Source organism: Petaurus breviceps, unplaced genomic scaffold (assembly GCF_028583685.1).
Source record: "Petaurus breviceps papuanus isolate PSGF00001 unplaced genomic scaffold, PetGlider_PUasm1.0 229, whole genome shotgun sequence".
Classification (NCBI taxonomy): domain Eukaryota; kingdom Metazoa; phylum Chordata; class Mammalia; order Diprotodontia; family Petauridae; genus Petaurus; species Petaurus breviceps.
Window position 1 is genome coordinate 4,281,735 of NW_027185903.1, and position 23,169 is coordinate 4,304,903.

Sequence of the window (23,169 nt, forward strand, 5' to 3'; positions counted from 1 at the left end):
GGCTCTTACAATAGAACAAGTGTGAGGTGATGAGAGCCTGGACCTGGGTGTTTGGTAGCATCAGAGGAGGGAAGGTTTTGTATACAAAAGATGTTTTGGTAGGAATGACAGGACTTGGCCACTGGGTTGGATAATGGGGGGTGAGACTGAGGAGTCAAGGATAACGCCTAGGTTTTGATCCTAAGTAACTGAAAGGATGGTGGTACCCTTGATAGTAATAGGGAAATTAGGAAGAGAGAAGGGTTTTGGGAAAAAGATGAGCTCAGGTTTGTGTGTGTAATTTCTTTTTTCAATTTTTAAAAAGTATTTTATTCCTCCCCAATTACATGTAAAAAAATTCTTTTTAAACATTTACATTTTTTTGTAAAGTTTTGAGTTCCAAATTCTATCCCTCCCTCCCCTCTCCACTCCCAGAGATTGGTAAGCAAGCTGGTATAGGTTATACATGTGCAATCATGTAAAACATTTCCAATTAGTCTTTTTACAAGAAGACTCAAGGAAGAAAGGGAGAAAGAAAAAAGAAAGGAAGAAGAAAGAAGAAAGGCAGGTGAGAAGGAAGGAAAGGAAGAAAGGAATATGCGTCAGTCTATATTCAGACAAGTTCTTTCTCTGCAGGAGGATAGCATTTTCCATCATTAATCCTTTGGTATTGTCTTGGATCATTGTATTGCTGAGAATTGTTGTTATTCACAGTCCTTCATTGTACAGTATTGCTATTGCTGTGTACAATGTTCTCCTGGTTCTGTCCACTTTGCTTTGTATCAGTTCATGTACATCTTTCCAGGTTTTTTAAAAATCATCCTGCTTGTCATTTCTTATAGCACAATAATATTCCATCTCATCATATACCGTTACTTGTTCAGCCATTCTCCAATTGAGGCATCCCCTCAATTTTCAATTCTTAGCTACCACAAAAAAGCTGCTATATTTTTGTGCAAATAGGTGTCCCCCCCCACCTTTTTAATGTCTTTGGGATATAGACCCAGCAGAAGTATTGCTAGATAAAAAGGAATGCACAGTTTTATGGCCCTTTGGGCATAGTTCCAAATTGCTTCCCAGAATGGTTAGATCAGTTCACAACTCCACCAATTTAGTGTCCCAGTTTTCCCAAATCCCTTCCAATATTGATCAATGAGCTTAGTTCAAGGGTATCTATCTATGGGACATACAGTTCAAGATGTCTAATGCCTTTCACATGTGACTGTTGAATTGCTATCAGTAATCTTTAAGAAATAATGGAGAATGGGAGAGATAATAGATGACTAGAGATGAACAAATATCAACCTCATTTTCATAAAGGAAAAATTACAGATTGATAGAATAAATGGTAATACCATTTTAGAATGAAATATCAAATGGATGATTTGTCAACATTTAGGTGCCTATACATGTTCCCTAAGAACAAAGTCATGTCAAATTAGCCTCATTTTCCTTTTTGACAGGGTTATGAGACTGGGAAATTGGGAATGCTGGATACATAGTACATCTGGACACCAACAAGATATATAAGAGTTTTATTTTTTTTAATATCTTTGTGAACCAAAGAAATGTAGGCTGCACAATAACAGGGAGATTTTTAATGAGTTGACTACATCCAAAAAGTGCTGATTAATGTATTGATGTCAACCTGGAAGGAAGTCTCTAGTGATAATGCTGCAAAGTTCACTCCTTGGCTTCGTGATTTTCAAAATTTTAATAAATTATTGGATGAAAATATCACTAGTTATCAAATTTTCAGATGATCTTAAGCTTGAGGAGAAGGTGAATTACTAGATGACAGAATCAGAACCCAAAATGCTCTCAGTAATACCCTGGAATAATAGTCTGAATTTTAACAGAGTGAAAGTCTTATTGGGATAAATAATCAACAGTAAAAAAAAAAAAAGTACAGGATGGGAGAGGCAAGGCTTGTTAACAGTTCTTTTGGAAAAAACCCAACAACTCTGTGTTGTAATTGCAAATGAAACAAAACAGAAAGCCCCACCAAACCAAAATAAAAAACCCTAATGTAACCTGAAGTGTAGGCTCATTCTGTGTCTTAATAAAAAGAGAGAGGGTCCAGAAAGAGAGATTAGATGAGTTTTGTTTTATTCTGCCATGGTCAAATTAGACATGGATAATTGTGTTCAGTTCTGTGTATCACACTTTAAGAGGATCATTGACAATCTGCAGCCTGTCCTAAGGAGGGGAATTAGGCTGATGAGGTGAATCCAAGATTTGTCACATATGGATCAGTTGAGGAAAGAAGGGATGTTGAGCTGAAAAAAAGAGGAAAAGTTAGGAGACAGATGACAGCTATTTCCAAAAACTTGAAATTCTGTCACATGGAAAAGAGGGATCAGACTGATTCTATTTGGTTTTAGAGCTAGCATCAGGGGTAGAAGTAACTGAGGGGGCAGATTTGTGTTCAACATGTGGAAGAATTTCCAATAGTGCAAGCTTTCTGAAAATGGCATGAGATGACTTATGAGATCCCTAGTTTTTCTTCACTTGTGGCCTTCAGGCAGAGGCTTGATGAGGTTAGGGAGCAACCAGCTGCCTTCAATGAGAGTTCAGGTTTCTAGGCCTAGATTAATTACCTCCTGTGATTGCTAAGATGCCCTGATGATTTCTGAAATATGGTAGAGAATAAGAGAGGGGCCATTGAACTAGAGAAAGGCATATTATATTTCTACCCTAAACCTGTCCTCCACACTTTTCCTATTTCTATAAAGGACAGAATGATTTTTTCAGCCAAAGAGGACTTGTTTCTACCTTGACCCCATCTTTCCCTTCTGTCCCATTCTCCTCACAAGACCATTATCCTAGTTCGGGCTCTGATCACTTCTCACCTGGAAAATAACAAATGTCTCCTAACTGGTTTTCCTACTTCTAATCTCTCCACTTTCTATTCCGTCTTTCCACATAGCTACAAAATCAATACTCCTAAAATGCAAATCTAAACATGCCACTAACCTACCCCGAAATCTCCAGTGACTCCATATTGTCTAAAAATCCCAAATTCTCATTCCAGCATTTAAAGCCCTCTACAACATGTCTATACCATAGGGCAGCTAGGTGGCACAGTGGTTAGAGTGCCAGGCTTGGGGTCAGGAAGATCTGAGTTATCTGGCCTCAGACATTTACTAACTGGGCAACCCTCACTTTCCTTATCTGTAAAATGACCTGGAAAAGAAAATGGCAAACCACTCCAGTATCTTTGCCAAGAAAATCCCAAATGGGGTCATAGAGTTGCACATTACACAATAGCAACAATGACATACCACATCTTCCCTATCCCTTTCCCTTTTCATTTCATGTTAATTCCATTCATGCTCTGTTTCAATCAAATTTTGCTACTAGCTATTCCCCATACAGTGTCCATCTCCTGTCTTCATGCCTCTGTCCCCAAGTGGCCTCCCATGTCTGGAATGTCCTCTCTTCTTACCTCTGCCTTTTAGAATCTGTATTTTCCTCCATGGCACAGTTCAGGTACTACTTTCTATATGAGGTCTTCCTGAAGATTCCAGTTGTTAATGGTTTCTCCCTCTTAAAATTACTTTGTGCTTATGTGTACTTTATAGTTATTCATCTCTGTAAATGTTACACACTCCCAATAAACTGGAAACTCCTTGAGGTCAGGAACTGTTTTGTTTTTGTATCATAATATCAAGTACCATGCCTTGTACATTGTAGGCCCTCAGTAAAATATTTGTTGCACTGAATTATCTTTCATTTGCACGAAGGCATAAATGGAACGCTTGTCAAATCTGTAGGTGAAATGAAGCTGAAGCCAAGAGGGATGGTGTTTGCACTTGCTCTTATTTCCTTGCATTTGGAAATATTCATATATTTAAAGCTGGAAGACGTCATCTGACTTACTCCTCACCCCCATTCCATTTTATATCATATTGCTTCTTTGATATAAAAAGCACATTTTTTTCAGGAAAATTAAAAAGTCAGTATTTATTTAATAAAGTCAGGGGTCCATAACTGGCATAATCCTCTCGAGCAGAGATGGATGATTTGTTGTTCTTAACTTGCAGTTGAATAACCTATTTTTATTAGGCACAGTTTTTCCAAAATACTTTGGCTTCCTGGAAAAAGTTGGCAATAGAAAGTTTTTCTGGACTGTCCTGGAGATCTTTATGAGTGGGATGGACACAAATCTGATCTGACTGGTTTGCATTCATTTAACAGACATTTATTGAGTACCTACTGTGTCAAGGCACCATACTAGATGTAGTGGGTGTGGGGGGAGAGAGGGAGGAAGGAAATGGTAGTAAAAGTAAATCACATGGTCTCTACCCTCCTGAAGCTTATGGTCTTGTAGAGGAAAGAAGACAATCCTACAAATAACCATAGTAGAGGCAGTTTATGATATATACAAAGGAGGTAAAACCAAAGTGCTATCACTTTTGATGAGAGGGAGAGAGAGAAGTGAGGAGAGGAGGGAGAAAGAGAGGGAGGGAGGGAGACAGACAGAGAGAGAGAGGAGAGGAGGGAGAAAGAGATGGAGGGAGGGAGAGAGACAAACAGAGAAGAGAGGAGGGAGAAAGGGAGAGGGGGGGAGAGAGAGAGAAGAGAGGAGGGAGAAAGAGAGGGAGAGAGGGAGGGAAGGAAAGAGGAAGAGAGAGAGATTACTTTTGTCTTCTTGTTTGTCCTTAGTGGGATGGGAAACATTTATTTAGAAGGTAGAATTTGAACTGTACCTTGAAAGAAAGGTAGAACACTGGTAGGTGGAGGTGAATGAGATCATTACAGATATAGGCAGGAATGTGCTGATAAATGTTCAACAATTGGCTCTCCAGGAGGGAAAAGAGGTACCCATGATATACTTTTAAATTCAATCTGAATTATTTTCTCTATCACTTTAAGTCTAGACAATCTATAATAATCACACCCTGATTTATAACTTGCTAATTTCTTAAATGTGAAAGCTAACACTGAACATTTAATTATTGTCTCTTGGGAAGAGGAGCTGGTCCTTGCTCCCACTTGTTGGGGAACAGCATAAATCTTATAGGGGAAAGAAAGGGATATAATGTGATCTTTGGAGATCCTTCCAGACCCAGTGGTCTTTATATTCATTTTATCAGTTTTATAAGAATGAAATTCATCAGAGCCAGATTCAATATTTATTGTAGGGGTGATTTTAGGGGATTCATGAACTTGGGTGAAGAAATAAAAAATTACATTTTTATTGTCACTAACCTCTAACTGAAATTTAACATTCTCTTCAATTTTTTTTTTTTTTGAAGAGAGAAGGCAAGGCAATTGGGGTTAAGTGACTTGCCCAAGGTTGCACAGCTAGTTAAGTGTCAAGTGTCTGAAGCCAGATTTGAACTCAGGTTCTCCTGACTTCAGGGCTGGTGCTCTATTCACCGTGCCGCCTTGCTGCCCCTCTTCAATTATTTAAAAACGATTTTCTTAGAAGGATTCAACCAACTGCCAAAGAGGTTGATTCTCCCAAAACGTTATCCTCAAGCTTTATTGTGAAGATGAAACAGTAATTTAAAATTTTGGTAAATAGAATTCAGGATCAAATTATAGGCACTATATCTTTGAATTTTAAAATAAGGATGTTTCATTCTTAAGTTAAAAGTATAAGATACCGTATTTTTTATTTTGTTTGGCAAAGGGGATATAGGGTTGGGGTTTTTTTTTTTTGGAACCTTGGCCACATTCCCAGGTTCTGATAAAGCAACGTTAATTAAATCTTTATGAAGAGACTATCTCATGAACAAACAATTTTATCACATCATCATGTCTTGAACATTATCCTGCTTAATTATCTTTATGATTCATTATTTTATTTTCTCTCAGACCTCATTCTGTCTCCATGCCATAGTTGTACCTTTGGTGCATTAACAAGGAGAATCAGACTGGTAGCTGTTAAAAGAAATTATTAACTTGGCTATAGGGGTATCTTGCTTATTTATTCTTACAAAGTAAGATAAAGCTTAACAGTTTTGTGGAACATTTATAATCATCATACGAAAGGATAATCTCTGTCATGATGGCTGTAGATAAAAGATGAAGTGTTAGTAGTAATCTTATTCTAAAAATATGGAAAGGCTTCTCAGAAGAGGATACTGTCACCCAGTGGTGGAAGAGATTTAAGTCATTCACTTGCCTGCTGTCAGACTGATTCAGACCCTATAAGAAACTATTGCTTGGCTCTGTAACTATGAACACATACCAAATGGAGGCTGTGATAGTTCATAGGCTTGTTACGGAATCACTAATTAAAAAAAAAGGTGGCAAACACTTGGCGTACTAACAGGATCCAGGATGGATGCTAATTAACAAAGTTGTAACTAGGATGTACACATAGACCTCCCATTGTTCATATAATTTGACTGGAATATAAAGATGAACATCACTCTTCAAGCCTTAGTGGTGGCTCTTTACGGAGGCAAATAAGGAACATTTAGCTGGTTGTTGGGCTTCCAAGGGTTACCACAAGTGAGAAAATGGATTTATCTTATTTTATATGATATTTATTATATTGATTATATATAGTATAGAATAATATAAAATTCATTACATAGCATTTATTATATTTTATTTTCTCACTCATAAGCCACATTGGTTTCCTCTCTCTGTGCTTTTGGAAAGAAAGATTACTTTTGAAAATCACCATTCCTTCAACAACTATTTATGCACTTATATGCAAATCACCGTTAGGATCTCCTCACCCATACATATAATCTACCAATTCCTCCCACCCATAAAACTTTAGAAAAATTTAAATAATGCAAGTGAGTTAGGCACCCTGTTTGTCATCTAAATCAATGGCAAGTACAAGATTCACTATTCTAAAAACCTCTCCTGTATTGAGAAAAGACCAAGATTCTTACGTGATTTATGTGGTGGTCTGTTAAAAAAAAAATCTGGCTCTGGTAATTAATAGATCTTGTCTCTGGCTGCTCATTTTAATGCTGGTATGATGAAATTCCTTCTGGAGCAAATGTTTATTAATTGCTGGGAAGAAAGAAGTGGGGCTTATGACTAAAGGGACAGAAGGCAATAGCAAAATAAATGCACTAATTGTTTGTTTTTTTCCTTTCCTCTAGGTCTTCTGGTATCATTGAAAGGGAAAATAGACAAGAAAGACAGAAATAAATCAAATTTTGTTGATAAGTTCTGGGTCTCATATTTTGCAGAACAACAGCTGATATCATAGGAAAACAATGATAAAGGATTCTATTAAGCACTCCTTGGAAAATCTTTTCCCCAAAGCAGCAAAGAATGTCACTGATAAAATGCCTGCTAGACACTATTTGCCTGATTTAACTTGAAGCAAATTCTTGGACTTTTATATGTACTTTCCCTATTTGAAGTTATGATTATTTTTCCTGGGCACTTATTTTGTTTCTTCTGTTGTACTTTTTGTTGTTGGTATGTCTGAGGTGTTTATTGTAAATATTTGTATGTACTACTAAGGAGATATATTAAATGCCATGACTTATTTGCAGGTCATAAAAATGAAATAGCTTCACTATGGAATAAAATATAAAGCCTCTACCCTAACTTAAAATCTCCACCAAACAGATAAAATTAGCTTGGCTTAGTAAGAACTCTTTTCCTAGAAAATCGTCATTGCCTTTTTCTTTAAAAAAAAAAAAAAGCCTAGGAACAGAAAATGACAATCTTGAATTGTCATTTTTTTTCTTTGAAGAGATCTTATTCAATTTCTCAACATAAAACTTCTTTTGTCTTTTGACCTTAGTTTCTCTTTGCATTTTCCCCCACAATTTTATTGCTTTGATGATCTATGAAAAAAAAGCCCCACAGATTTCAGTTCAATTTGACAAGCATTTACAGTATTAATAAACTGCTATGGATATAAAAACAAAAATGAAAGACAGTTTACACTCTATTGTGGGAAGTTTTAATCATGTCCCCATGCTGGCCTGTAATGCTTATTTCCTGCCATGCACCTTCTATCTCCCCAATCTCCCCACTTCCTTCCCCTGCATGACAATAAGCTATTCAGATGATCAAGATAAAATGCCTACTATGTGCCAGGCACTGTGCTAAGTGCTGGAGACCCAAAGAAGGACAAAAGGCTATCCTTGTTCTCAAAGAGCTGACATTTCTTTTTTTTTTTTTTTTTTGCTTTTTGGAGGGCAATTCGGGTTAAATGACTTGCCCAAGGTCACACGGCTAGTTTTGTGTATGTGTGTTAAGTGTCTGAGGTTGGATTTGAACTCAGGTCCTCCTGACTCCAGGGCCAGTGCTCTATTCACTGCTCCACCTAGCTGCCTCAAAGAGCTGGACATTTCTAATGGAGACTATTATGTGCCAACAAGATATATCCAGGATAAATTGGGTATAGTCTCAGAGAAGAAGCACTAAGATTAAGGAAGACTGGGAAAGGCTTCTTCCCCAGAAGGTAAGACTTTAGCTGATTCTTGAAGGAACCCAGGGAAAAACAGGAGGCAGAGATGGGGGACATTTCAGGCCCTTGTCATTCAGAGGTGTCTCTATGTAACCCTATGAACAAAGATATTGGCATGGTTTGTCAGTTCCTTCTTCAATGTGTCCCCATTTTACAGATGAACTTAGGCAAATAGGAGTTAGGTGACTTGCCCAGAGTCACACAGCTAGCGTCTTGAGGTCAAATTTGAACTTGTGTCATCCTGACTCCTGCACCACCTAGCTGCCCACATTCTAGGCCCTGTAGGACTGCTAATGAAAACACTTGGAATCAGGAGATGTAGTGTTCAGTGAGAAGAATGAGGGCCAATGTCACTGGATCATTAACACTTAGATACATGAAGTGATTTGTCCAAGATCACAGAGCTGGCAGAGCTGCTATTTGAACCTGTTTTCTAAATATAGTGCTATTTCGCCTACTGTTCCACATTCTCTTTCAGAGAAAAATAATGAAAATTCAACAGAATTAATAATTATTGTTTATGGAAATTAATGGAGGCAGAGCCAAAATGGTCGAGGGGTAGGAAGCAATGGGGCTGAGCTCCAGGCCACAAACTACTCCAAACAGATCTACAAAATGCACCAGACTAAATCCTGATGGGGAAATCCAGAAAAAGTCAAAGTGAGTCCTTTGTGCAGATCAGGTCCATATAGGGAGACAGGTAGTCTTTGGATACCATGAGAGCAGCCTAAAGGTACTCCAGAGATGAGGGAGAGCTGTGCTCCAGGGCAGAAAATGGTTCCAAACCCATCTCCTGTCACCATCAGACCCACACTGGTGCACTGCAAAAGGGATAGGTATAAACTGGCAGCTTTATCACCTGCTACCCAGTTCCTAGTCATGGATGGAGGGCTGATAAAGAGGACCCGCAAGGGCAGTGGTTTTCCTGGATAGGGAGGCCTTTGCAGGTGTGTAGAGAAAGGAAGCTAACTCCAATGGTAGTGAGACTCAGACCCTAAGCCAAGAACAGGGTCTCATTCTTAGCACCTTACTCCAGCCTGCAGCAGAATAACTGAGGCAGGAATTTGAGACCAAAGGGAATTTACAATTTTGTCACTTTGAGCCTACAGAGCTTTCCAGCCATGCAAAAGGGGGGGGGGGAGTCCAGCAGCAAACTAGGGTCAAGGATCTGCAGAGTTTGGGCACAATGAAAGTTTTCAGGTCTCCAGTTTATCCCTGAGATTGTAGAGTAACATAATACTTGATATCTCAAGAAAGCAGTGACAGGACTAGCCCTTCCCTCCAGAAGTGTGGCAGAACTCAGTTTAACATCAATTCTGAAGTTAAGACGTAGGCTGGAAGAGATGAAATTAATGCTTTAGTGACAAAACTAAAAATATATTCCCAATATACGAATGGGAACTCATAAGTCTATAAAAATACATTCCATTGTATTTGGTGTTGTTCATGGACTATGGAAGCAACTCCCAGAAGTTCTAACAGTGGGAAAGAGCCTGGACAAACAAAAGAACCCTACCATTGAATCTGAAACATTCATAAGTAATGCCTCAGAGAAAAACAAAACTTGGGCACAAACTCCACTAGAATTTCTAGAAGATATGAAAGCAAGAATTAAAAAAAAGATTTAAAATGTTTTCATAAATGGAATGAGAGTACTTGAGGGAAAAATGGAAAAGAAATGAGAGCTGTAGAAGAATTGGAAAGACAATTAACAGCTTTACACAAATAGTACATACAAAACCTTGTCCAAGAAGCAGACTCCCAGAAAATTAAAATGAACCAGTTAGAAGTCAATGACTTCATAAGACAACAAGAAATATGACAACAAAGTCAAAAGGCTAAACAAAAAAAGAAAATGTAAGCCTTATAGCAAAAATAACTGATCCATGGTAAACAAAACAAGGAGAAAAAAGTTTAAGAATTCTGAACACCATTACCAAAATGAGAGCCTAGATATACTAGTTCAAGAAATGTTAAAAGAAAGTTTCCCAAATCTCCCAGAACCTGAGGGCAAAGTGGAAATAGAATTGTCAACTGAACTGGAACATGTTTTTAATGTGTGGGTGGCCAGAGCCAAACAAAGCAGGCCGTAGACAGGAGATTCAGGGATCAAACAGAAATTTAATTTCAAAGTAAGGAAGACAGGTTTGCAAACTGAAGTCCCCCAGAGGAGGGCTTTTAAACATGAAAAGCACAAAAAGGTGGAACCAACAGTCATCCTTAGGTCTTTAGTAAACAGTTCCCATGGCAGGCCTACGCATGCAGGCATTTTGGGGACAATACAGACATTCTTGGGTTCTGTGGGCACAGTCCCCAAGTTATAAGAATCACTGAGCCTTGTGGTTGTTTCAGGTCTTTAGGGTCACTGAGTCTTGTGATAGTTCAGCAGGGTATAGAACTAGAGTTAGCTTTGTAGGAACAGAATTGCAGCCCCTGGTTCAGTTCACTTAGAAGTTATGAGCACAAGAATTATTAGTGTCAGGAGGCATGATTGATCACTTTCTAGCATATCAGCTGTGGCTCCAGGTCCAGGTCAGAACTTCTTGGGAAACTGGGGAGCGCCAACAAGTCTAAACAGTTATTGATTAATATAAAAATCATAAATACCTCAGTAAATACCTGATACTGGTCAAAGCAATACTTTTTGCCAGAGGATGAGATCATCCACAGGGTGAGCACAAAGGATCATTGTTATGCCAAATTCAGGGCATCGGTAGCTCTGGGAAATAAGAGTATCTCCCAATTTCTTAACAGAATACTTCCTGAGAGAAACCTCAAAATGAAAACTCCCAGGAACAGAATTGCCCAAATCCAGAACTCTGATGTAAAAAAAAGATACTGTAAGCAGCCAGAAAGAATCCAAGTATTGGGGTTGGCTAGGTGGTGCAGTGAATAGAGCACTGGCCCTGGAGTCAGGAGGACCTGAGTCAAATCCAGCCTCAGACACTTAACACAAAAAACTAGCTGTGTGACCTTGGGCAAGTCACTTAACCCCAACTGCCCTCCAAAAAAGCAAAAAAAAAAAATCCAAGTATTGAGGATCTACAGGATCTCACACAATTTGGCAGCCACCGCTAAAAAGGAGCAGAGAGTTTAGAATATTTTCCAGAAGGAAAAGGCTATATGGGCTTACAGTCAAGAATAATTTACCCAGCAGAAGTGAATATAATGCCTCAGGGGAAAAAATGGATCTTTAATGAAATAGAGGGCTTCCAAGCATTCATGATGAAAAAGAGTTGCAGAGAAACCCTTAAGTTCAAACATGGGAGTGTAAAAAGGTAAACATGAACAGTGATAAAGGAATAAACAAGGATAAACTGCTTTATTCAAAGACAGGGAGACAATACATGTATCCCACATGAACTGTATCATCATCAGGGTTCATATAGGAGGTCTATTTAACAAGGCCTGGGAATGTTTCTTGTTATATCTTGATAATGGCGGGAATACATTGCAGGGTGGGGGGTAGAGTGAAAGGAGGGATAGGGAAAATTATCTCACATAACCAGAATATACAAGAAAACAGCTAAGCAGTGTGTAGGGGGAGTAGCTAACACTTAAATTCCACTCTCATTTGAGCTGATCAAAAGGATACATACACAGACACAGAGACAAATATAGAGTTGGGTACAGAAATACATTTCCATTCAAAAGGAAAATAGGAGGGAGTTCGGGGAGGACAGGAGGAATTAAGTGGGTGGGTAAAAGTTGGTGTTAGTCCTAAGTAAAACAAACTCTAATGAAGACAATACAAAAATATTGATCACTTTTTGAGGTGGGAAAGAATCAGAATCTGAAGGGGTGCTCACAAATGCAGAACTGGATAAAAAAATTATGGTATATAAATGTAATGCAATATTATTATGCTAATCTTGTATTAGCATATAACAAACCAATATTCCAGAGAACTAATGATGAAATGTGCTGCTCACTTCTTGATGGAGAAGTAAGTCAGAATGAAGAATGAAATAAATACTGTTTTGGACATGGCTAATGTGGAAAGGTGTTTTAACGAAGTTTGTAATTTTTGAAAAATTGTATTTTAAATTGTGGGTGGAGGAGGAAGGGCTGGAGTAGGAGGTTAAGAAAGTGGATCTTGGTTGGTTAAAACAAAGTCTTTTTAAAAAAGAAATGAATGAGAGTAAGGTTTTCAAATTATGCAGCAATTGGCCTGATATACCTTCTTTAAAGGTTGTCTTTTTTGAAAATCTCATTTGTTTTCAACATTCTTTCCAAACCTTGAGTTCCAAATTCTCTCCCACCCCTCTGCCACCAAGAAGGTAACACATTAACTATACATGTGAAATCATGCAAAATATATTTCCATATTAGCCATATTAAAAAAAAAAACAAGAAAAATAAAGTGAGAAAACCACACTCTAGTTTGCACTTAGAGTTTACCAGTTTTCCTTCTGGAGGTGGACAGCATCCCTCATGAGTCTCCTGCAACTGTCCTAAATCAGAATAGCCAAATCCTTCACAGATGTTCACAACACAGCTGTCATTGTGCACAACAATCTCTTGTTTCTTCCTATCTCACTCTATATCAGCCCACATAGGTCCCATTATGCCCCTCTGAAAGCACCATCACTTTCCACAGCACAACAGTACTCTACCACAACCACACAACACAACTTTTTCAACCATTTTCCAATTGATGAGTATCCCCTCAATTTCCAACTCCTTTGTACCACAAAGAGATAATTCAAGTATCCCTGTATATCTAGATTCCTCTCCATTCCCTTTGATCTCTTTGGGGTACAGACCTAGTAGTGGCATTACTGGGTTAAAGGGCACGTACAGCTCTATAGGCCTTAAGCCTATGTTCAAATGGTTCTCCAGAATGGCTGGACCAGCTCACTACTCCCCTAACAGTTCATTAGTGTACCTATTTTCCCTCATCCCTTCCAGCATTTATAATTTCTGATAGGTGTGAAGTGGTACCTCAGAATTATTTTAATTTGCATTTCTCTAATCAATAATGATTTAGAGCATTTTTTTTCATATGACTATAGATAGCTTTAATTTCTTCTTTTGAAAAATGGTTGTTTATATCCTTTGACCATTTATCAACTGGAGAACAGATCTTATTTTTTTTCTGTTTTGTTTTCAGTATTTTGTTCATCAAAAATATAGCTTGACAATATTAAACCCATTCATTCACCTCAAATATGCTGTATTTTATACAGACATCACAGGAAGCAACCTCTCTGGTTTTATTAATTTTCTATAAAAACTAGTCATATAAATTTAATTTTCTATTATTTTATTTAAAATATACAAAATAGCTGGGACAAAAATATTTTAGTGAATAAAGACCTTGGGGTATAACTAAAGCTTGTAATGAATCTCAAAACCACCTTGGGAGAAAAAGTACAAATATTTTTTCACCCGATTTTACAGATGAGGAAACAGGCTCTGAAAATGGAAAGGATCTGACTTAGGTCACAGCTCAGTAGCTGAGGCTCTCTGGATTCAAACCCAAGTCTTCTAACTCCAAATCCAGCACTCTTTCTGCTATACCATGCTGCCTCTTATAGAAAATTACTGAAACTGACATGCATTTTGTTTTCTTCACCTCAGTTTACATAGAGACACTGGTAAATATATAGGAGGTACCCAATGTTAAGATAGATCGTTGAGACTGTCTCTGAACACAATATAAAAATACTTTTCCCTCCTTCTTTGTAGAGGTGAGGTACATGGGTATAGAGTGCTTCATGTGTCTCACTTTCAATATGTTGGTTACTTTGCTGCTGGAAGAGGCTGAAGTGGGATACAGTAGGAAATGGAGGTGAAACAAAAGATATCAATAAAAATGTATTTTTAAAAAATAATATTCTAGCTTGTTCATCGAATTTTTTTTAAGCAATTGGGATTAAGTAACTTGCTCAAGGTTACACAGCCAGTTATTTTGTGTGGGTGTTAAGTATCTGAGGCCGGAACTGATCCCGGGTCTCCTGACACCGGGGCCAGCGCTCTTACTCACTGAGCTACCTGGCCGCCCCTTGTTCATCGAATTTTTATATTTATTTTGAAGACTTTTTTGCTAATTCTCATTCTCAACCCCCCATAGATAGACATCCCAGTATCCAATGACAAACTCATATAAACAAGTACCTCATTAATTTATACTATTTTAAAGTATGTAGAGCATCCTTAAAAAGTATTTTGTCCAATTCAAATTAATCTTGGATGAATGGGCTTATCATAAACATGAATTTGCTAACTGTAATAGTAAACAGAACATTTCAGAAGTGGTAATAGTTACTCTTCAGATTCTGGATTTTCCAAAGGTTCCTATTTTGAAAAGTCAATGTTCACAATTTATTCATAAATGTTTATCACTACTTCTACTCTCATAAAATTAAATAGGTAACAGTCAGAAGAGTACCAGAATACTGATAGCTATTTGAAAACATATATTTGTGGAAAAATAATGTATTTATAGCAGTACTATAGTACACTATCTATAGTGCATAGGATGCACTGTCCTGCCACTTATTATCAATTTCTCAATGCTAAATTTGTGTCCTCCTTGGAAAAGTCCCACAATAAGTTACCAGCAGTAGTGCACAAAGGAGAACACGAACACAACCTATCCTGTATGTGAGAAAGGAGATGGCTAGACATTATTCGTCAGGACTCTGAATCACTAACATCCTCATCAGGGCAACAATAATATTCCACAAAACATATCTGTCCATCTTCATTCTTAATCATATACTGTAAAGAGAGGAATCCTCGGTTATCAGTACGAATAGACACCTTACAAGACAGGGCTAAAGCTTTTGTAGATGGTTTCAGCAAAGAAATCTTGTATCTACAGAAAAATAAGAAAAATACTATTTACTTATTTGAACATGACAAAATTGCTTTTTAACTCCAAATAAAGAACTAAACAAAAGCTAATAAAAATATTAACATCCTTAAGAAATTAATTACTTAATTGGCTATTAACTATTTTCTCTTGGCTTATTTTACCTTTACCTCACCCATATATTGCTACCAAAATACCAAAACAGAGTTTTTAATGGCAGTTATTTTTAGTCTCAAAAAATGTAAAGTTATCTACATTTTTTGTTACAAATCAAAATAAGTTCCCACTAAATTATCACTTTTCCAAGCCCTCTTCTCCAACAACATCTAAAATTTTTTTTTCTACCATTATTTCCAATAGTATAGGCTATAGCAGGTTGTACATTAAAAACTGACCTGGGCCGTGTAACCTTGAGCAAGTTACTTAACCCCAATTGCTTAGGGGCAGCCAGGTGGCACAATGAGTAAAAGCACTGGCCCCAGAGTTGGGATAACCTGGGATCGAATCCGGGCTCAGATACTTAGCACCACACCCAGAAATAACTAGCTGTGTAACTTTGAGCAAGTTACTTAACCCCAATTGCTTTAAAAAAAAAAAACTGACCTGTTAGTTTGGGTCTGATTACAATGAAATGCTTCCATCAAATCAGAATCTTTGGGATAGTCAAGGTGTGAACTTCCAGAATTTCCAAAAGTGGATAACCTAAAACATAAGATCACCAAATGCATTGGGCCTTTACAAAAGGGATAAAGTGTGGAGATTTCCTCACTGTTGTACCCTTAACATATAAACATGATGAAAACTTTCTTGTCCCTGCACTGAAGAATAAAGAAATTCATAAATGGAAGGACTTTGGCTCAAAACTAACCATTCCATTCCTTTTTTTCATCAAGTCCATGTATATTAATCACTTTCTTAAGGTGGTTGTACCATTATCTGTACCTCAATGAACCCATCCCCTAAGTCTGAAATACTTTTTTTTAAACTTTGAAGTTCTATAGCTTGATGGTCCCCATACAAGCAATCAACAAACAAATACTCATTGAATTCTTCCTATTTACTTAAGTACTGTACAGAATATGGAATAAACATAAAACAGCCCTGTGAACTCAAGCAGCTTATAATCTAGAAGACACAAAACTATCACACATTAAACAACAGGAGAATATGCCATAAGATAGGAATTAAATGCTTGTTTCATGGAAACTAAGAGTACTGTAGGAATTCAGAGAGAGAAGTCAATAAGGGCTGTACAAATTAGGAAGATTTCATAGAGTAACTGGGTTGGAAAATGGACCTTGAAAAGGAAAGGGCAAGATTTGGACAGGAGGAAGAGAAGGTACTTTAGGGTAGGGGAACTTGAAGACTGAATCTCTCGACTGTGATACTGCCCTGCCTCTGCACCCCCCAAGAAGAGATTCTTTGTCAAGCCCCAATGGATAATCCAGGAACTGTGCCAGAGGCCTTGGAATTTCAGTTTCTGCTACTAGTTATTTGAGAGTTCTGTTCAATAATTTTGAATTAACTGAAGTACTACTAATATTCTTCTTAAGACTAGAAAATCCTTGCATACTGCTGTGAGAAGCTTTAACTATCTTAAACATGTTACTTTATAATGCTTAAAATTAGAAAGGTACATCAAAATATTTGGTTCTTCTCTAAACCTGAAGGTTTAGAAAACCTGAAGGTTTTCTGAAGGTGTTCTAAATATGGAACCATCAGTTCAATAGAGCAAGAATAGCTACTATCATTTTTTATTTTGGATCCTATTGTAAATTTCTTCTTATCTATGAAGCTGTTCCCTGATGAACACTACCTTACCTCATGATAACCAAACCCTTGTTCTCTATGGCAATCCCTCCCACCCCCACACATTTTTTCTGATGAATCATGTTTGACTCTGTGATCCTACTTGGGGTTTTCTTGGTAAAGATACTGGAGTGGTTTGTCATTTCCTTATCCAGTTCATTTGACAGATGAGGAAACTGAGGCAAAAAGCGTTAAGTAACTTGCCAGGGTCACATAGCTAGTAAGTGTGAGGCCAGACATGAACTCAGATCTTCCTGACTCCAGATACAGTGCTTTATCCACTGCGCCACCTAGCGGCCCCTTTTCACTCCTTCATGTCATCTCCCTCAACTAGGGATTTTCTCTTACTGATAAAACTGTATGAATAAACTGTAAGTTTATTGATCTAAGATAACAGGTATATTATATATTCATTTCTCAAAGTATCTAGCAGAGTATTATGAACATATTAGGTGATCAATAAATAAATATTTGCTGAAAATCACATATACAAAGGATCATTATTTCTTGCACACTGCACTAAAATGAAACAAAAGAAAGAATGCATAATACAAGAACATTTCTCTAGAGCATAGACACCCAAATTTTCAATAGTCATCATAAATCTTGATATTTTGAGACTGCATGAATTGAATTATGTAATTAATTACATTTGGCATCAATTACATTACTAATTGTTCTGAGTCTATTAGCATGATGCCTGACAGCAGTCATTAATACAACAGAAGTAGAGGATGTGTGGTTAGGTCCTATGCTCCCATGTGTTCATATATGCTAGCTAATTAGTTGGAGAGGTACAATAAAAATTCCTGATGCTAAGAAAAAGCAAAAAATCATTCAAAGACATTATCAGAAAGAAAATATTGATTTTAGGTACCTGAAATAAGGTTTTTCTGGTGACATGGTAATCTGTAGGACCTCACTAGTCATGTCTAATTCAGCAAATGCTTCACGTAGGCCTTCTGACTGAAGAATAATCTTATTAATAACATTTGTGCTGCAGAAATCAAAATCCAGTGTATCTTCAGGCTCTTGGGTATTAATTTTGCACACTGTCAATACTCCTCCTTCTTCTAAGAAGAGTGTCAAAGGGTACCCATAACCTTGGTAACACATCCTAAGTGCAGTTGAAGTTCCTGAACAGAAGTAAATCAATGTAAGTACTCTTTGAGCTTACTTTTGTGGTTTTAGGTTCAGCTTCCATTCCAATCACAAATAAAACTCATTAAGTAGTAGTCTTATTTATATATCTAGTAGCCATTGTTACATGTAATTTTTTTTTCTTTTTGCAGAGACACTGTGGTGTAGTGAATATGGCACTGACCTTAGAGGAAGGCAGACCTAGGTTCAAGTCCCACCTTTGCCATATACTGGATGTGTGATCTTGGGTGAGTCACTTAACCTCTCAATATCTCTAAGAATGTAAGTAGCAGAGAAGGTACCAATCTGCATTGGCAGGGGAAGTTCCTCATTGGGAGTTCTCTAAACTGATGAAATTAGTTTATGTTACTAAAATTACTCTAATATTTTAGTCCACAAAAGCAAACAAACAAACCAAACTAAATAGCAACTATGACAAGAAAAAAAATTTATTAAAGATCTCTAGGTCTATTTTTCAGATTACTAAATCATTCCCTGACTTCAAATACAAGCAATTCTAGAATGAAAAAGTATATACACTGTCTTAAAAGTGTAGGGACCAATACTGTAGTTTGCAAAACAGCTGAAGACTTGGTTCCATTTTATCTGAGTGCACATGATTTACAAGCACTAAGTAAGTGTTCAGATATAGTAGTACCCAGAACTCACTGTACACAATACAAGGAGATTCTCAAACTTTATTTTGAGGAGAAGCTACTTTTCATCTTCCAGAAGCCTTACAATCACAATTCTACCCAGAAGGTGTGAGAGGTCCAAATACAATCAATAGCTGAGGAAGTAGTGATGCTGACAGTCTTAGTCACTAATGACATTAATAATGGCTACCTATGAGAAGCCCTTTGAGCCTGAAAATTCCCAGGAACTAATGTAAGTACATATGATGGGGGGCTTAACATTGACTACTCAACCATAACCAATGTGTTGGTAGGTCTTAAGCTAAATGTTTATTTGTAATACAATAAAATTTTCATTTAATGATAGAGTCCCATGCCTAACCCACTCCTATAGGGCTGTTGTAATAATAATGCTAAGCTGCTATGGAGCTAAACAAATTCATCTGCCAAGTGTCCCAGGGGCTAAAATAATTCTGAAGGGTTTTTGTGATTTCACATCTACATCAAAAGAACTATGACATTTCATATTTTTGCCATTTTTTTTAAAATTCCAAAACCTAAGTGGAGGTTAATACTTTAAAGTTCAGAGTGCAGGAAAATGTATTAAATTATTAAGATGGTTTTAAAAAACAACCATAAGCACATTTCAAAATGCTAATCAGTACATTATAGCAACAATGTAGCTAGAATGAAGCTATTCAAATAACTTCCATAAGGTTAAAAATCTTGGCAATTTTCAAGTCTTTTGGTTATTTCAGTTTTAATTCCTGAGTGACTAACATATTTAAAAAAATTGTAATTACCTCTACAAACATGAAAAGGATTATAAAAACACCTGATATTTTTCAATAACATTCTAAAATTTTAAAACCACCATTGACTTCTGAGTAATGAACTCTGAAATTGAAAACTATAATCATAAATATCATTCTTGAATTGATGAATTCTTCATACTGTTGTTTTTTTTTTTTAAAGCAATCGGGGTTAAGTAACTTGCTCAAGGTTACACGGCCAGGTGTTTCTGGGTGGGTGCTAAGTGTCTGAGCCCGGGATTTGATCTCCAGGTCTTCTCAACACTGGAGCCGGTGCTCTTACTCGCTGTGCTACCTGGCCGCCCCAATACGATTTAGATTTTTTTTTTTTGCTTTTTGGAGGGCAATTGGGGTTAAGTGACTTGCCCAAGGTCACACAGCTAGTTTTTGTGTTAAGTGTCTGAGGTCATATTTGAACTCAGGTCCTCCTCACTCCAGGGCTGGTGCTCTATTCACTGCGCCACCTAGCTGCCCCATCTTCATACTGTTATATCATGACAGTAACAATGCCATACCTGGCAAAGGAGTTGAACCAAAAATTGTCAAGCAGTCTAGAAGGACTGTCAAATTGATTCTAAATGTTACAGATTCTTCTTGAACAATAAACTCCTGAAATATTCCAGCCTGTAAAAAAAGAAGTGGTTAATAAATATAAATATGGCCATTTATACTAATTAATTAAACTACTCTGCATATAATTCCAAAGATTTCACTTTCTATGTATTTGAAAGTAGATCAGCTTGGCTGTGTCACTTACTACCTAGGAAACCTTCAGCAAGTCACATAACCCCTTTAGGCCTCAGTTTCCTCATCTGTAAAATTAGGGCATTGTACTAGATGATCTCTAAAACTTACAAACAACTCTGATTCTTCTTAGTTTGAATTTATTAGATTCCCGAATCCCAATACCCCCAAACTGTTGTATATTTAATTTAATTTCTGGGCTGCCAGGCAAAAAAGAAGTCTCTTCTAGCTCACTGAAACAAAAATGACCCAACCAAGCCCCTAGAAGCATCTACTCTCTCTGCAGAGCCCCTAAACACAAAGAAGGTAGCTTAGGCTGTTATTTAGTATGTGTGACTCTCATCTATAAAAATAAATGATTCTTTTCTGATTGCTAACATACCACAAAACCTATCATAAGCAAAATTTCTATAAAACAAAATACTTATGCTTTACCTAAAAACTAGGTATTTCAAAAATCAACAAAACAGGACAGGGAAAGAACTTGGACAATCATTTCAGTTAATTTTAAATTTTGACCTGTGAATATTATGTAGGATTCCTACAATATTGGCACTGGAAAGGATCTAAGAAATCACTTAGTCCATCACCCACATTTTGTAGATCATAGATGAGGAGCCAGAAGGGACCTTGAAAATCATCAAACCCAAACCTCTTATTTTGAAGATAAATAAACTAAAGCAGAGAGAGAGAAAAATAACTTGCTAGAAAGGAGCAGCGCTAAGACTCAAACCCAGAACTTTTGATTCCCAACTTTAGAGCTCTTTCTTTAATGCCAATTTAACAAATCTCCCATTCCCAACACATGAAGAAAGAACAGTAGAACAGCATGCTTGCCTACATACCTGAATGAATGCATTTGCTTGCAGACATTTTGCATTTTCCACTGTAACCTTGATTCCATTTGTTGTTGCAAAACAGGTTGCATGGTCTCTGAAATGAATAGCTTTTAATATGTTTGAGAGATTCCTTACATTGTCAAGGCTGGCAATTAAAATATATTGCTCATTTCCATCTTCAGACTGTGTGGAAAGTGGCATTTTCCGTTTCAAATAAGGTTCCTTCCACTGGGTGTTCCTAATTTAAACTGGGATTAACCAGCTGTCTGCTTTGGCAACCTATAATGAAGGTAAATGTTAATTTGAGCTCAGTGACTTCAGAAAAAAATTGATTTAGTTGTATTCCCCCCCCACCCCCCAAATGATTTCTTTAAAAAGTCAACCAATTTTGTGTTTTCTTAGAAAAATGTATTTTTCCAAGCACAGTTGTTTAGATCTCACTCCACCCCCTCCAACTACAGGAGAAAAAAATGTGTAATGGAAACTTTACAAGTCTAGAAATCAAGAAGCCTGGACTCAAGTGTTCAGCTATCAAAGGACTTGGGAAGTTGGGAGTCACTTCTCTGAGGATGTTTCCTGAAAGATGCCCTGTCTAACCTAATCCCATAGGGCTGTTCTAATCACAGCCTAGATTTTTTTTTGGGGGGGGAGGTTTGTGGGGGTGTGTGCCAGACCCTTGAATTTATTAGTTTAAGGAGGTCCTGATGTGGAAACTCATTCTAATAGACAGACAACTAGTCTATAATTTAAAATTGTAGAAAGCTGCTTGGAGCACTGAAAAGTTAAGTGACTTGCCCATGTTACTTAGCTGATGTATTTCGAAGGAAAGACTTAAGCCCAAGTCTTCCAGATTCACAAATTTAGTCTCTATCCACTACTCCAAAGTATCTGATGGCAGTATTAAGTTTTATACAAAACACTAAAGGGGGCAGGGGTTTCCACTGGGGAAGTGACTCATCCCAAACCACATCTCAGCCCTGTCAAAGCCAGGCTTCTAGGTGGGTTCTCCCCACTCCCAGGATTTAGAGCTGGAATGATTCCTACAGAGCATTCAGGCCACACACACTGTATTTTACAGCTAAAGTGGAGGCATCTGGGCTGTGCGGTGTAGATGAAGCATTAGCCTGGAATCAGGAAGGCCTTCCTAGTTGGATGACCCTGGGCAAGTCATTAATCTTTGCTTCAGTTTCCTCATCCACACAAAATGAGTATAAAAATAGCACGTACTTCCCCTTCCCAGAGTTGACATGAGAGTCGGATGTGATGTTGGTAAAACGCTCTGCCAGTTACTACTACATTATTATTCTGTAACAGGCCCAGAGAGGTTTGCCAAAATGACAAAGTTTGCACACCAAGGACCTGAATTCAGATCTTATCTCTTTCCCCTGTAATAGCCAGTATTTATGTGGCGCTTCAAATTCTACACAGCGTTGGGGCTTTGTAAAAGGTAAATAAAACACTGGACTTTATTTCATCTATGCCTTCCACTTGCCTCTCCATCCCAGCCCCAGACAGGAGAGGAGACAGAACCAACCAGGGAGGAAACGCTTACAGCTCCTAGCTTCTTCCTTCGGGGCTCGGCTCGGGGGTCCCCTCCTGCGGAAGCTCCTCCGGATCCCTCCCGGTGGTAGGTTGTCCCTTCGCCCCCCCCCCCCCCCCCCCTTTGTTTTTGCAGCCCCCAGCTCAGTGTCTAACTAGCCCAAAAGTCTGTAGGGTAGGAATAAATTCCCAGTCCCGCGCGGTCCTCGCAGTGTCCCGGGCCACCTCGGCTCCCCTTTGCCCTCAGGTCCCAGGCCGGCCTCAGGTGCGACCGTTTTTCCCGCCCCAAGCTTGGAAGGAAGCTCCACTTCCGGCTCCCGAGGCCAACCAGGAGCGTCGGAGTCTTGGATTGGTTGGACTGCGCTTGCCCAGACCTTACGACTACACAGTGCGACAGGAGTAAAGTAAATCCGGGGTTGGGGGGGGGGGGAAACTAGAGAGGAAG

The 23,169-nt window shown here is 37.9% G+C and overlaps 3 protein-coding genes across 6 annotated transcripts in view; 2 read left to right on the forward strand and 1 right to left on the reverse strand.

The window, feature by feature from the left end:
- The window catches only part of TTC23L (tetratricopeptide repeat domain 23 like), a 52,025-nt gene extending 44,057 nt beyond the window's left edge, over positions 1 to 7,968 (forward strand). Inside the window, exon 12 of the mRNA XM_069096120.1 lies at positions 7,059 to 7,968. Within this exon, the coding sequence (XP_068952221.1) occupies positions 7,059 to 7,107 (49 nt within the window). The 3' untranslated portion in view covers positions 7,108 to 7,968. The remainder of the gene's footprint in view (positions 1 to 7,058) is intronic.
- BRIX1 (biogenesis of ribosomes BRX1) overlaps positions 1 to 23,169 on the forward strand; it is a 55,945-nt gene that overhangs the window by 17,669 nt on the left and 15,107 nt on the right. The gene's annotated exons all lie outside the window — the stretch shown is intronic.
- RAD1 (RAD1 checkpoint DNA exonuclease) lies at positions 10,488 to 23,063 on the reverse strand. 4 transcript variants are annotated; one of them, XM_069096115.1, is made up of 6 exons: positions 22,738 to 23,059; positions 21,192 to 21,464; positions 20,118 to 20,226; positions 17,893 to 18,151; positions 15,810 to 15,908; positions 10,488 to 15,209 (listed from the first exon to the last, which is right to left on the reverse strand). In XM_069096115.1, exons 2-6 carry the CDS (start codon positions 21,384 to 21,386, stop codon positions 15,026 to 15,028), a joined length of 846 nt encoding a protein of 281 aa, XP_068952216.1. In that variant the 5' UTR covers positions 21,387 to 21,464; positions 22,738 to 23,059; the 3' UTR covers positions 10,488 to 15,025. The 4 variants fall into 4 exon arrangements, with proteins under 4 accessions (XP_068952216.1, XP_068952218.1, XP_068952219.1 ...); XM_069096117.1 differs by having other exon boundaries at positions 22,720 to 23,059; XM_069096118.1 differs by having other exon boundaries at positions 22,678 to 23,059.

What these genes read in the sequence shown, in the direction of transcription:
- RAD1 (XM_069096115.1), bottom strand. Translation starts at nt 21,386, where the DNA reads ATGCCACTTTCCACACAGTCTGAAGATGGAAATGAGCAATATATTTTA. An exon ending in TGGTTCAACTCCTTTGCCAG is followed by an intron (nt 18,152 to 20,117) that starts GTATGGCATTGT and finishes ACTTCTGTTCAG; the next exon opens with GAACTTCAACTGCACTTAGG. An exon ending in CCAGAAAAACCTTATTTCAG is followed by an intron (nt 15,909 to 17,892) that starts GTACCTAAAATC and finishes CTTATGTTTTAG; the next exon opens with GTTATCCACTTTTGGAAATT.